General features: G+C 37.9%; 2 protein-coding genes across 2 annotated transcripts in view; both read right to left on the bottom strand.

The window, feature by feature from the left end:
- Positions 1 to 1,370: 1,370 nt before the first annotated feature.
- On the bottom strand, positions 1,371 to 9,203 carry acta1a (actin alpha 1, skeletal muscle a). Its single transcript, XM_034230073.1, has 7 exons — positions 8,999 to 9,203; positions 7,410 to 7,549; positions 6,305 to 6,629; positions 5,410 to 5,571; positions 4,735 to 4,926; positions 2,696 to 2,877; positions 1,371 to 1,738 (listed from the first exon to the last, which is right to left on the bottom strand). The coding sequence occupies exons 2-7, from the start codon at positions 7,536 to 7,538 to the stop codon at positions 1,595 to 1,597; spliced, it is 1,134 nt and encodes a 377-aa protein (XP_034085964.1). The 5' UTR covers positions 7,539 to 7,549; positions 8,999 to 9,203; the 3' UTR covers positions 1,371 to 1,594.
- A 3,451-nt stretch (positions 9,204 to 12,654) lies between these two features.
- The window catches only part of nup133 (nucleoporin 133), a 31,412-nt gene continuing 29,100 nt past the window's right edge, over positions 12,655 to 14,966 (bottom strand). Inside the window, 2 exon segments of the mRNA XM_034230107.1 lie at positions 12,655 to 12,882; positions 14,773 to 14,861. Coding sequence (XP_034085998.1) covers positions 12,746 to 12,882; positions 14,773 to 14,861 — 226 coding nt within the window. The 3' untranslated portion in view covers positions 12,655 to 12,745.

The raw sequence follows: 14,966 nt of genomic DNA, 5'->3' as shown, positions 1-14,966 counted from the left end.
CCACGTAATGATAACAAAAAAAAGGTCGGGGGTCATTGGTCAAGCAACACACCAATCAGAGAGCAGCAGTGAGCACACCTCAGGCTGTGTTTTATATTTGTATTCTTTATTTCTGATGTATTTCACACACAAAAACCTTTAGTAGAAACGTTTTCACTTATATGATTAAAAAAAGAAAAAAACGGCAAAGTGGCAAGTCTTGCCAACCCTGCGTTGGGGGGGCACAGTGACTCATTTGGGGGGGCATGGCCCGCGAATGACCCCCCATGACGCCGACCCTGGTTACCATGGCAACGGCATTTGACGAAATCTCAAAACTGACACATATATGTCTTGAGGGCTGGACCGTTAGCACACTTGTGAAGTTTGAACACTTTGAGAATTTACACGGGAGTTATAGCAATATCGTGCATAACGGCGAGGGATGCGTTGCCATGGCAACAGCTTTTGAGGAAAACTCACCATTGTCATATTGAGGTGTTGAGGGCTGAACCATTAGCCATCATCTGAAGTCTGGTGCCTTTTGGACGATTTTCCATCGAGTTATGACAAAACCGTGTTTCATGGCGAGGGATCTGTCGCCATGACAACGGCATATGATGACACCCCATAATTGACGTGAAGCTGTTGAGGGCCGGACCATTAGCCATCATCGGAAGTCTCATGCTGTTTTGATCATTTTCCATTGAGTTACCACAACATTGTGTTTTTTAGCGGCATATGATGAATTTTGAGGAAAGAGTACGAATTTTTAGAAAAAGTAATAATTATTTGAAAAAGTAATAATTTTGAGGAAAAGTAATAATTTTGAGATTTTGAGAAAAAGTAATAATTTTGAGAAAAAGTCAGAATTTTGAGAAAAAGTAATAATTTTGAGGAAAAAGTAAGAATTTTGCGATTTTGAGGAGAAAGTAAGAATTTTGAGAAAAAGTCAGAATTTGGGGAAAAAGTCAGAATTTTTTGATTTTGAGAAAAAGTCAGAATTTTTTGATTTTGAGGAAAAAGTCAGTACTCCTCCATCTTGTGACTGTGTAACTCCCTCTCTTGGATATCAGCATGTGAAGGACACTGTTCAGGAACTAGTTGATGACTACTTCCATTCTGGAGAGGATCACAGACACATGGATCCTGAGATTGAAGCTCAAGCCGGGGACCAGTGATATTTTTCTAACATTAATGTATAGCACAGAATGCAGGACTTTTAATTGAGTATTTCTACACTGTGGGAGGATAGTTTTACTCGAGTCAAATATCTTTCTTCCTTCACCCCTGGCTTTCAACATGAACTTAATATGATATCATTATATCTGGATGTCTTTATTCGGTCTAACCCACCTTTAAAGTGTACAATAACAGAGAGGAGTCATACGTGAAAATAAATGGACTTTATTTGTTTTGTCTGGTTTCTTTTTTGGTCTTTTCTTTGTTTTGTTTTTGTGTCACTGGACATCATTTACATTAAAAAAAACTTCACATACAAAACAGAAGGAATAAATAACATATGTACAGGTCAGACGCCACGGATCTGGTTACAGAGAGGATGTTATTCCGGCGTCTCTTTGCTCTGGATCCTGAAGGGGTCGTGGAGGCGGGTTTAGAAGCACTTCCTGTGGACGATGGAGGGACCGGCCTCATCGTACTCCTGCTTGCTGATCCACATCTGCTGGAAGGTGGAGAGGGAGGCGAGGATGGAGCCACCGATCCAGACGGAGTATTTGCGCTCAGGAGGGGCGATGATCTGCGGAGGAGAAGGTTTAGTGTATTTGTTTATAGTGTCGTGGACCGTCCCCATCGATCAACTGTCACAACAAACAGTAAATGGGGCAGTTTTAGCTAACATGCTAATTTCCAGCTGTTGTCCAGTGATGATAATGACACCTTGTTTGAATCACAATACAGCATTAGTTATAAAGAAAGGATGAAAGACAAGTAGATATAGGCGAAAGGATATAAGAGAACAATACAATGCACACGTTACTACACACATGTCACAGATACGAGGGGCAACATCCATGATGGATTTTAATGCCCCATAGCAAAACAAATGATATCCTTTTTATAACAGTCAGGTCGATGATTGCACTGATTCTGAGATGACTTAATCAGCCAATGAGTTTCCAGGTTTTAAAATGAATTGCTTTGTGATTTTAAGACGTTTTAAAGGGAAGATAATAGGCAGATTTATTATGATTAAATAGTTTCACTGCAAGGTCGAATTGGTAAAAGCTCTTCAATTAGATTGAATTATCCTTGGGGAAATTGCTGTCTAGTTGCAAAGAAATATAAATTATAAAAAAAACAGTTTTTGTAAAAAGGCAGAGTATCTGAAATATACAAAAACCACCAACAAAAAAAATAGCAACATATTTGGCCTTTTTCTGAGCACTTTCAGAAGCTTGAGTTCATGCTTGCTCAAAAAAAAGAACTTAGTTAATTTTTATTTGTCTAAAAAAGCCCAGTTGTCAATTGTCAAATCATAGTTTAGTTGCTTTATTTAAGTTGTTATAAATTAAACTAATATGTTAAATGGGCTTAGTGTAACATCTTATATGGATGACAAACCCCTACATTTATTTGTAACAAAGTCTTATCGTGGCAAACTATGTGACATCAGGAAGTATTGTATGGTTTTCCAAAGACTCAATATAATATGGTATTGTGATTAACGCCCATAGTTTAGTGTAGAGTTGTTTACCTTGATCTTCATGGTGCTGGGAGCCAGAGCTGTGATCTCTTTCTGCATGCGGTCAGCGATACCCGGGTACATGGTGGTGCCGCCGGACAGCACGTTGTTGGCGTACAGGTCCTTACGGATGTCGATGTCACACTTCATGATGCTGTTGTAGGCGGTTTCATGGATACCTGCAGACTCCATACCTGTTCAGAAGAGACATTCAGGTTAGAGCTGAGAGGACTACAGAGGGGAAAGCATCGGAGACAGAGGACTCAAAAAGGACTTTGCTAAGTGTAAGAATGACAGAGAAGTCTTAACTGTATTTTGTATGCATACATTTATAACTAATCCTTCTTCCATAACAGTTCCCACTTTAGTTTGTATGGTGGTGTGTCAGGATTACTACACAGATGTGGAAATGAATGTAAAAAATAATCTCTAGATTTCTACAAGTTATTTTGATCATAAAGTAAAATACGATACTGCTCAGTTCCAGAAACCGATGACGATGTTCCTTTGTAGATAATGCGTAAATGCATAAATGACAACATTGCACCTATTTTTCTTTAAAAACATCAGGTTCTTCATAATGTTTTGTTATCATTGCATGTACTTTCTTGCACTATAACAAAAGGAACAATTTGGAGTACCGTAATTATGTATAGGTTGTTATGCTATGATTTGACTGGTCCGGCCCACTAACTAACATTCGGCTGTATGTGGCCCCTGAACTCAAATGAGTTTGACCGCCCTGATCTAATCCCTCTTCTTTCATCCCTTCATTAGCAGTTCACAGAGAGGGCAAGAGTACACACATCCTTTACTCAAGTAGAAGTACAGATACTCGTGTTTAAAAATACTCTGGTGAAAGTAGACGTACTGACTAAACTTCTTTACTCAAGTAAAAGTAAAGAGGCTTTGAAATGTACTTCAGTAAAAAGTACCCATAACTAGCAGCTGCTTTTAAAGAGTAACTGACCTCCCTTTATATTAATAGAACAATAATGTCATTGTTAGCTAATGAATGTTTCCATGCTGAACAACGGCAACATGACAACGTTTCCATTGGTCCCTCTTCTTTAGAGAAGACCAGGAAATGATGGATACACGGATCGTGTTCAAATCAATAGGCACGCAATGACTCTAAAGAATAATGATCACGCATCAAACACACATTCAGACTAAAGGAACCAGCTGTTTGGAAAATGAGAGAAGTAGAAAGTACAGGTATTTGAGTTCAACATGTAAGAAGTAGAAAAGTACAGTACAGGTATTTGAGTTCAACATGTAAGAAGTAGAAAGTACAGGTATTTGTGTTCAACATGTGAGAAGTAGAAAGTACAGGTATTTGGGTTCAACATGTAAGAAGTAGAAAGTACAGGTATTTGTGTTCAACATGTGAGAAGTAGAAAGTACAGGTATTTGAGTTCAACATGTAAGAAGTAGAAAGTACAGGTATTTGTGTTCAACATGTAAGAAGTAGAAAGTACAGGTATTTGAGTTCAACATGTGAGAAGTAGAAAGTACAGGTATTTGGGTTCAACATGTAAGAAGTAGAAAGTACAGGTATTTGTGTTCAACATGTAAGAAGTAGAAAGTACAGGTATTTGTGTTCAACATGTAAGAAGTAGAAAGTACAGGTATTTGTGTTCAACATGTAAGAAGTAGAAAGTACAGGTATTTGTGTTCACATGTAAGAAGTAGAAAGTACAGGTATTTGAGTTCAAAATGTAAGAAGTAGAAAGTACAGGTATTTGTGTTCAACATGTAAGAAGTAGAAAGTACAGGTATTTGAGTTCAACATGTGAGAAGTAGAAAGTACAGGTACTTCAACATGTAAGAAGTAGAAAGTACAGGTATTTGTGTTCAACATGTAAGAAGTAGAAAGTACAGGTACTTCAACATGTAAGAAGTAGAAAGTACAGGTACTTCAACATGTAAGAAGTCAAAGTCAGAAAAATAAGTCGTCGTAGTAAAGTACTGATACCAGAAACATGTACTTAAGTACAGTAACGAAGTATTTGTACTCCACTACTTCCCACCTCTGGCAGTTCACTCACCGATGAAGGAGGGTTGGAAGAGAGTCTCTGGGCAGCGGAAACGCTCGTTGCCGATGGTGATGACCTGACCGTCGGGAAGCTCGTAGCTCTTCTCCAGAGAGGAGGAGGAGGCGGCGGTGGCCATCTCGTTCTCAAAGTCCAGAGCCACGTAGCAGAGCTTCTCCTTGATGTCACGCACGATCTCACGCTCAGCTGGAAACAGAGAGGAAAGGTCAGACTTTGTGCCCAAAGAAATACAAAGAACGCTGTATACATCTTATTGAACTACTGTCAAAAGGTATCAGTGTTTAGATTTAGGCTGCACAATATAATGTTTCTTTTAATGGTCAAACTTTGGGATATTTCAGTGTTTTTGTTGTAAATGTATCTGTAGAAAGTGCACTTTAAAATTGAAATAACATTATTTTTGATAGCCCCATTTTGTGTTCAGTTAAATACGATTAATAAAAGAATAACGTGAATAATTTCCTTTCTTTTCATTAATTCAAAAAGCAATGTGTTGTATTTTAGCAGTATACTTTTGCTTTTAGGGACAAATATGGTAAAAACCTGCTTCACATTTCTGTATAGCTAATAGAATGAAAACGGTTCATGTCTACAGCTAACGTGCGTCTGGGTTTCAGGTGTTAAACTAGAATAGTCCCGCTGTGTTTCGTGCTGATGGGCTGTGTTTACCGGTTGTGACGAAGGAGTATCCGCGCTCTGTCAGGATCTTCATGAGGTAGTCGGTCAGATCGCGACCGGCCAGGTCCAGACGCATGATGGCGTGAGGCAGAGCGTAGCCTTCATAGATCGGGACGTTGTGGGTCACACCGTCTCCAGAGTCCAGCACGATACCTGAGAGAGAACACAAGAAGAGGGTTAACAGCGAGGAAGAGGTGTCATATCCAGTCTGTGGGATTGTGTAATTGTCTGTACACATAAACTGAAAGATTGACAATAAAGTTGACTTTGACTGGTGAGAGGTTCAATCAATCAAACACTTAATGCTCTCAATAACAACTTCTAACTTAATATCTCTTTTAAAAAGTCTTATAAAGTCTATTTTAGCCTGATTGCTGGAATAGCTGGATTGTTTAGTTTCAACGTGTCTAGTTTTGTTTGACCAACTTTCCCTAAACTAGAAAATATTCAATTATCATGATACAAAACAAAGAAAGGCACTTCATCATCCTGACCTCAGAGAAGCTGAAATTGGAAAATAAATGGTGCCTTTTGCTTTAAGAATAGTGACAGATGTCAGCCTTTTCTGTTCAAAGCCAATACATTTGACTCAAGTAACTCATTATAATAATTATTTACAAATCATATTTATCGTGTGGTCTTTAAAATGTCATGAAATGGTGAGAAACATCCATCCCAGTTTCTCAGAGTCCAAAGTAATGTCTTTGAATGTCTTCAACAGTCAGACCCAGAGATGTCCAATTTAATATTATATAAAAGAGAGAAAAACAGGAAATCTCCATATTTGAGAGTCTGAGAAGTCATTTTCTGCAATAATCGCGTGAAAATGAATTCAAATAGTTGGGGATCTTTTTTAAAGTACGTCAGTTGTAGACAGCAGACTCACCGGTGGTACGTCCGGAGGCGTACAGGGACAGCACGGCCTGGATGGCGACGTACATGGCGGGAACGTTGAAGGTCTCGAACATGATCTGGGTCATCTTCTCCCTGTTGGCTTTGGGGTTGAGGGGGGCTTCAGTGAGCAGCGTGGGGTGCTCCTCGGGGGCCACGCGCAGCTCGTTGTAGAAGGTGTGGTGCCAGATCTTCTCCATGTCGTCCCAGTTGGTGATGATGCCGTGCTCGATGGGGTACTTCAGGGTCAGGATACCCCTCTTGCTCTGGGCCTCGTCTCCCACGTAGGAGTCCTTCTGACCCATACCCACCATCACACCCTGAGGGGGGGGACACACAGGTTATTTAAAGGTTCATAACTATGAGGATACACTCAGTACAAGGCCGTTAACATGTAATACGCTGCACAACTCTGCTGTAGACTTCAGTGATTTAGTTCAATAATGTTTACTTATTGGTCCCAAATAGTCAGTTGCAATTACAGCGTGAAGATATGACGAGATGTTAATGATATATCTTCAAACATATATATTTTTTATCATTTCTAACACAGTGCAGACTACCCTATATTTATTTATTTTTTCTCTTCACAAACAGTTATGTTCATTTTTCACTAAAGCTCTTGAAATGAGAAATATAAGTACTTTTATTTCTTAGTTACATCCTTAGTCCATCTATTCTGCATTTGGACATTCTTTGTGCTAAAACAATATACGCTGAGATTAAAATGTTTTTATCAGTTAGATTAAAATGACTCATCAAATCAAAAAAAGACTCAATATGGTAACATGTGCTCGTATAGGTCCTAATTTCAGTCAACGAGAAAAATAATACTTTGGCCTGAAGGTGGCAGCAGATAAAAGGTCATAAGGTCATAGAAATCTGCATTAGAATACCAAGCACCGAAACAAAGCTGACTTTAACCTCTTGGTTCGCTGGTTAACTACTGGAAGTGTTTTAATCAGTCACATAATGAAATAAGCATATTGATATATAAGATAAGGTAGCTAAAAACTTTAGGATCAGACCTTGTTTTTATCAAGGGATTAAATGAACAAATCTTATGTATGATATTGTTTTTTAGGGATGCTCTTGTGTACCTGGTGGCGGGGGCGGCCCACGATGGAGGGGAAGACGGCTCTGGGAGCGTCGTCTCCTGCGAAGCCAGCCTTCACCAGGCCGGAGCCGTTGTCACAGACGAGGGCGGTGGTCTCTTCATCGTCACACATGTCTGCGGCTTCTGGAGGAGGAAATGAGGAGGTGGTGAGTTGTTGTGCAGCAGATACAGTAGGGGGGGGGGGCAACATGTATACATACTAGAATATTGACTCGTTTTCTCAAATAAAATACTGCAACTGTGTTTAGTTTAGGATATGTGATGTTTGGGTACATTCACAAATAATTCACCATCATGTAGTTTGACATAATATTTCAATCCTAATAACGAATGGTTGCAATAATGACAATGATACACTTCTATATATAACACCTTTCAGAGGTCTCAATCAAAGGTATTTGTTGCCAACTGTATTATTTCTGACCAAAAACGAGTCTGCAGCTCCTAAAACTATCATTAAAGTTTCAAAAAACAACTCTTTTTGATGTAAAGTAATTCACTTTCTGCCTATCGTTATATTTTGTTAAACCCCAGACAGACCTCTGTGGTGTTGTTCTGTTTAAGGATGACAATTAAAGATAAAATGCATATGTTATTACTATTAATATGTACTAATATGTTATATTTTATTAACTTTCTAACAATTGTGGAGTGTGATGATCAACACACCAACAGAAACTCCCTGTTCCATTTAAATTATAAATTATAAAATTATTATTACTTTCAATAATAAAAGGATAATTACTTTATCTCCCCCTGCAGTAATGATGCGTTTAAGTGCTCCTCATAAACTCGTACATCTGATACTTTAACTACAATCGCTCATCCAAGTGCTATTTTTTAAGGAATATCAAAACCGAAACAGGCTTAATGTACTCTTAAAACTTTGTCAAATGTTACCCATATGTAACCAACTTTTATTTACAAACGTGATATGATTATTTTCCCATGGCTATTTTATTTTATTTGAATCTTGGCTTTTTGGAAAACGAAAAAGAGAATATATTTTAAATCACAAAATGTATATATAAATGTATATGCTAGCTAACATGGTACACACAACATTAGATTTGTACAATAGTTGTTGGTAACTATGTACATTTATTAAAGTACTGAACTAAGGTACTATTTAAAAGTACTTTGCTTCTCTACATTTGTTAGATAACGTTAACAAAAAATAATGATGTATAATTACAGATCAAGCTGCTCAGTGGTATATAAATGAATACAAATCTGATTTCAAAACTCATTTCACTACTACTGCATTTAGAAAATTCAGGATTGTCATGTTTTTGCCATTTCAACGAAACAATCAAATAAATCCCACAGCACCTGAATGCGTCAGGTCCTGTCACAACAGATAGAAGCAGTTTTCTTTCTAACAGATGAAAGTTTAAGTGAACAGATTGCGGTTTACTGCCAACTGCCGTCAGTTAACAACTCAGTCTGGGGTTATTCTCCAGTTGTTACACCTATTAACATTTACAAAAAGCCAGACTGCATTAAATAAACTGCTAATTCTAACAGTCTCCTTCTCCCCACCCCTCCATCCCGCTCCTCTGAGCCGCTTACCTTTGCTTTTCTCCGGTTGTCAGTGAAGAAGTTTAACGGCTGCTGGTTCCAGATAAAGACGGTGAATGACACCCACCACCGGGGTCCTTATATACTTCTTCTTCTTCTCCATACCTCCTGGGGTGAGAGTTTTTTCTCTCCCTCTCCAGACAGCCGTTAGGAATGCCAAAGTATTCGGCAGGAATTCAACCGGTCCGGCGGCCATATTTGGTCTCCTGTATGGAGAGTGAAGGCGCGCCGGGATGACCATATATGGAGAGGAAGCCCCCGCGAGCCCACCGCTGAGCGCTCGAGCCCGTGTATGGAGCTACTACTACTACCAGTACCACACACACACACACACACACACACACACACACACACACACACACACACACACACACACACACACACACACACACACACACACACACACACACACACACACACACCACACACACACACACACACACACACACACACACACACACACACACACAACTTTAAAAAGTAGCTATTAAAATAAAAACGCTCAAGTTTATGACAGACTAGTTCCTTTAAATATGCTATTGCCAGCCAATCAGATTCCTATCATCAAGTTGGCTCATTGAATACACTTTGATATAATACATGAACTAATATTATTTTCGTCATGACTTCAGGTGTATTTTTACATCTAACACCCTGAGATCTTATCATTGGTTGCACAGAGGTCATGCTGCTCAGCTGGAAGCTCGAACATCAACAACACACAGCAGCTGATGACGTTGTGTTTCTAAAATGAGGGTCAGGACCCCCAACACACGGGACAGCTGCTCTGAGGAACCAGAGACAGAGACACTGAGCCCACAGTGTTTCTCCAGTGTTTATCCAGCTGATACTGAGAGGTGTCTGGATCTCAGAGGCTCGTCCGTCCAGAAGAGAACGGTGACGTAAACTCAACATTTCTGAACCTGCAGTCCCTTTAGAGACTGTACCGTGTGACATCATTCTTTTAAAGAACTTACTATACTATGATATTTTGCATTACATACTATACTACTACCATTATTATGAGATTATGTATGGCATTTTGACATACCTTTTTTTTTTTTTAAAGGAATGTCTTCATAGCATTCTATACTAGATTTTTATGGTAACACACTTTATGACATTTTGACCTTTTTTGGGGGATTTTGTATTCAATGCTACAGTATATCTTGACTTTTTAATGACGTACTAAAACCTTTTATAGGAGATTTTTCCCATTACATATATACTATGAGTTCTTTAAGACATACTTTACTCCTCACCACCTTAAAAAAACACTTTACTCCTCACCACCTTAAAAAAACACTTTACTCCTCACCACCTTAAAAAAACACTTTACTCCTCACCACCTTAAAAAAACACTTTACTCCTCACCACCTTAAAAAAACACTTTACTCCTCACCACCTTAAAAAAACACTTTACTCCTCACCACCTTAAAAAAACACTTTACTCCTCACCACCTTAAAAAAACACTTTACTCCTCACCACCTTAAAAAAACACTTTACTCCTCACCACCTTAAAAAAACTCACCCCTTCAATCTGGCTTTTAATGTGTGATTGTTGTTGTATTGCTTGATTTTAATTTCACTTTAACTATATTTATTTGTTCTTCTTTTCTTTTCACTATCTCTGTAAAGCGACGTCGAGCACCTGTAAAAGCGCTTACAAAATAAATCTATAATTATTATTATTACTTTACTTGATTTTTCGTGACTATTCTTCAGAATCTTTAGAATTGCATCCTAAATTCTGACATGTTTTCATTACTAATTAAGCCCAGTATGACTCCTTTAAGACCTGCTATGCTATATATTATACTGTGCCATTTATTATAAGCTTTTATGACTTCTACGTACTTAGTTTTTTAATGTCATACTTTGGTGTTTTTATTTTGTATTCTTTCATAAAAAATCATATATAATGAGTGTACAGTAAAAGTGACTATGACTTAATGAGATTTATTTTAGGACGTACTGTACTAAGACATTATGAGATTTTTTTACGACATGAAATCTTTATAAAGCCGACTAAATACTTTGTGTGGTAAACTACACAATAACCTTTTATGACATATTTAAACATGAGGTTTTGTTTGCCATTTCTTTATGATATACTACACCTGATTCTGTACGATAAGATGTATTTGTTCATGACATTTTAATTACTTTCTTAGTGACCCATAGTGATATAAGAAATTGTTATGACATATTAAAACACGAGGTATTTTCAAACCATTTATTTAGGACATACTATACTTGATATTTTATTACATTGAATGACTTGTTATGACATCCAGCCCCCCCCTCTTGCTTCAGCCTGATGACCCTCACCTGCCGTTGGGATTCCCACAGAATCTGCTTCCTCCTCCTTTCTGTGACGCAGCTGCCGTTTCCTTTTGTTTCAGACACTTTACACCGGCTATCAAAGTGTGTTCTCATTGGTCATTCTGTAAATAAAAATGCTTATTTATCACTTCTTGTCTGGTCTTCATCGCAGCCTTTGAGCTCGGCTTCGACATACTTCATTACACTTCTAGGATTTTCATTACAGAAATGTAGTATGCCGTTCTTTTGACATTATTATGGAAAACTATTCAATACATTTTTATAGTTTACTATTTTTTACATTACATTGTTTGGGCATATTATTCTATTACTTGTTTTTATGAAATGTTTGCTTTATCGCCAATTTCACATACAAAGACATTGGTTTGGTTTATAACGGTGCATACATAAAACAGTAAGATACATTTAAAAGAATAGTAAATATAGAACAATTACAAAATGTGTACCAGTGATAAATGATGAATATAAAAAAAGTAAATACAATTACTAAATGACAGTTTGTTAATTTATATGAATTTATGAGCTTTATACATCAAAAGGAAACCGATATTAAGTGAGTTTTTAAGTCATTACTCCCGTTTCGTCAGCTATCTGCGTGGATAAGACTGAGTTATGTTTTTTTCTTTAAGGATTACATTTTTTAGTGGAGCTGATTTCCCTAAACTAACCTTTATTCACTATTTTTAGCCGAGCTGGACGCTGAGAGCCATCTGCAGCCGCTGTATCTAAGAGTGGATAATCATCACGGAGGATCCCCTCAGGGTGGCAGCCAATCTATTTATAACCAACATCTGCCGCTCGTCACCCGACAGGAAGAAGTCCTGACTCTCAACTCTGAGAGGACAGTCAGGTTTCTGTCACTCTGTAGCACAACGCTCTGATATCAGACGGAAAGAAGCCAAGGTAAACGGTAATTAAAGCTAAATCCCAAAACAAAAGATATTAAACTTCTATTTTACATGTTTCCATTTCAATAACCCTGAATAATGTGTACATATGTTACTTGCACTATACCTCATTTTATTTAAATTGTAATTTAAAACGACTTTACTCACTTGTTTAATGTTTAAATTATCCTATGTTAATGTGTTTGTTATTAATAGATTGGTCTATTACAGTGTATTGTATTTATTGTTATTTTAGCCTACCCTTCGTAGGTATTAGGGATTCTTTTGAATCACTAAGTTGTCTTAAAAATAGGGAGGTAAATTCTTAACCAGTACCCATCAAACTGAAGCTGAAATTCCAGTTTTGCTTTTTGAGGAAATCTTTGAGAGAGAATGAGAAAAAGACAGAGATCTTAATACAGAAATAACAACACATTTATTTAGAAAAGAGCACAAACATATTCAAACATAGGAAAGCTGAAGCAGGTGTTTCTGAAACATTCCTCACATCTGAGCCTCCAGGTAATGTTCATAATTTGCTCGAAGAACGAACTCAAAGTAGGGTTTGGACTTCAGAGAGCTCAGCTCGTCCAGCTCCAGCAGCTCTTTGACGTCGGGCAGGTACGTCTGCAGAGAAACGCCTGAAACATGGAAAAGGGTTTGTCATGAGGGGACATCTTAACCATTGTTTGGAAATATACACTTTAATTCATGGAAAGGAATCTGGAAAACACATCGAGGAAAATTAACAGTTAACTTCACAAGCAGCTTTTTGTGTCTGAGCTACATTTAGTGTGTTTTCTGCATGTTTTGCAACTTAAGAGCATTATATATTTAAACAATAGCTCACGACAGGCCGTGGTATATGGTCATCATATCGCAGCTAAGGGGCGTTGTTCGGCCCGACACGAAGCGGAGTCAAAGTTAACCTTAAATGTTTCCATCTTAAGCTTTGTTAGTTAGTTTCGTAACGGACGTAATGTAACAGTTGTAACTTGTTCTCAGACGCAGAGGGATACGACTAAAGTAACTACAATTCTACCTGTGATATACGCTCATTATATCACGGCTAAGAACCAATCAGATTGCTTGATTTGACTTATCCGTTTTATAAATATAGTTATACCTTTAATCTTAATGTCTATGCTATTTTGTGTTTGTTTTGATGTAGTGTTAATTTCGTCAGCTATTTTTTTTATTTAGTTTTAGTCTTAGTCCTGTGTTAAATTTCCTTTTTAGTTTTAGTCATATTTAGTCACCTTCATCCTGTTTTTATTTAGTCAAGTCGAGCATTTTAGTCTTATTTTAGTCAAAGAAAACTAATTATTTTAGTCTACTTTTTGTCAATGAAAACTGTTGAGTCTTTTTTAGTCATCAGTTTATTTAGAACATTTCAGTCAAACTAGCCAAAACCAATAATTTGTCATTTTAGTCAAACTTATTTCACAATAAGATTATATCTTGTCTTTATTTGATGACAAACACAGGTTGAATGATTAAGAAGCTTTGCAGAGAGTATCTGGTCAGGTTTGTGGTGTTTTTACCAGCTGTGGCCACATTGCTTCCCTTCTGATAAAACAATGCATTCGCTTTTTTTCTCCGCCTCATTGTAGCGAAAATGGGCCCAAATATCGCATTGTCATTTTGACGGACAGGATCGTAACATTTCCGTCATAATCCATTATTACCCGTCGAGTGCACAATTTATCACTCACTCGCGCAGACTATTCGGTTAACGCGAGTGCGACCACTGCCAAGCCCTGTTGTTGCCATTTTATTTTCTGTTAAAGAAGGTTAGTTAGACCATGAGTTAGACCCGAGTCTTCAGTTCATATTGTGCCGCTGCCCGGTGTAATTCAAATGTGCCGCCGCGCGCAGCACAGACACACAGCTGCTGCCCTGCCGCAGCACAGACACACAGCTGCTGCCCAGCCGCAGCACAGACACACAGCTGCTGCCCAGCCGCAGCACAGACACACAGCTGCTGCCCAGCCGCAGCACCGGAAGTGGAACTGCTGGGAGAAAAACTGACTATCAGAGATGTAACGTTATCTTTGATAATATTTCGTCTCCTCATTTTTCGTCAACGAAAGTAAAGAGAGATTTTGGCATAGTTTTTATTTACTAAACTACATTTTCGTCTCGTCACTTTTCGTCAACGATATTGCATGATGATTTCGTTACAGTTATTGTTTACTGCCGTCGGTGCCGTCTCGTCATCGTCTCGTTTTCGTCATGGAAAAAAAGGTCGTTGACGAACATATTTCGTCATAGATTTAGTCAATGAAATTAACACTATTTTTACGTCTTTCACTGGTAACTGTATTCTATGTGATATACATTTTCTGTGACTATTTTATGAGTTGAAACCTGTGAAGCACTTTGGACTGCCATCCTTGTAAGACAGTTACTATACAAATAAAGCGTATTATTATTTATAATTTTAAGCACTTCTGAAAATGTGGGCGATATGATATTTTGTTATTTATCTTGTGTGGATGAAATGAGGCAGTTTCCAGAGCGTTCCTCACCTTCCTGGATGAGTTTGAGGAGGACTTTGATGAAGATGCTGTCTTTGGCCGCTTCCAGAGGATCGTCACTGCCGTCAGCAGAGGACCAGCTGAGGGGAACAGCATCACAATAAATACACAAATAAATACCAGTAAAACTAGGGCTATAAAACGATATTAAAAATCGTACATATTTGTATTTATATTATGTTGTC

This window comes from Gymnodraco acuticeps, unplaced genomic scaffold (genome assembly GCF_902827175.1).
Source record: "Gymnodraco acuticeps unplaced genomic scaffold, fGymAcu1.1, whole genome shotgun sequence".
Classification (NCBI taxonomy): Eukaryota; Metazoa; Chordata; class Actinopteri; order Perciformes; family Bathydraconidae; genus Gymnodraco; species Gymnodraco acuticeps.
Note: the sequence above shows the minus strand (reverse complement) of the source record. Positions and strands in the feature narration are given on the sequence as shown.

What these genes read in the sequence shown, in the direction of transcription:
- acta1a (XM_034230073.1), bottom strand. Translation starts at nt 7,538, where the DNA reads ATGTGTGACGATGAAGAGACCACCGCCCTCGTCTGTGACAACGGCTCC. An exon ending in CGCCTCCGGACGTACCACCG is followed by an intron (nt 5,572 to 6,304) that starts GTGAGTCTGCTG and finishes GTTCTCTCTCAG; the next exon opens with GTATCGTGCTGGACTCTGGA. An exon ending in CCAGCACCATGAAGATCAAG is followed by an intron (nt 1,739 to 2,695) that starts GTAAACAACTCT and finishes TCTCCTCCGCAG; the next exon opens with ATCATCGCCCCTCCTGAGCG.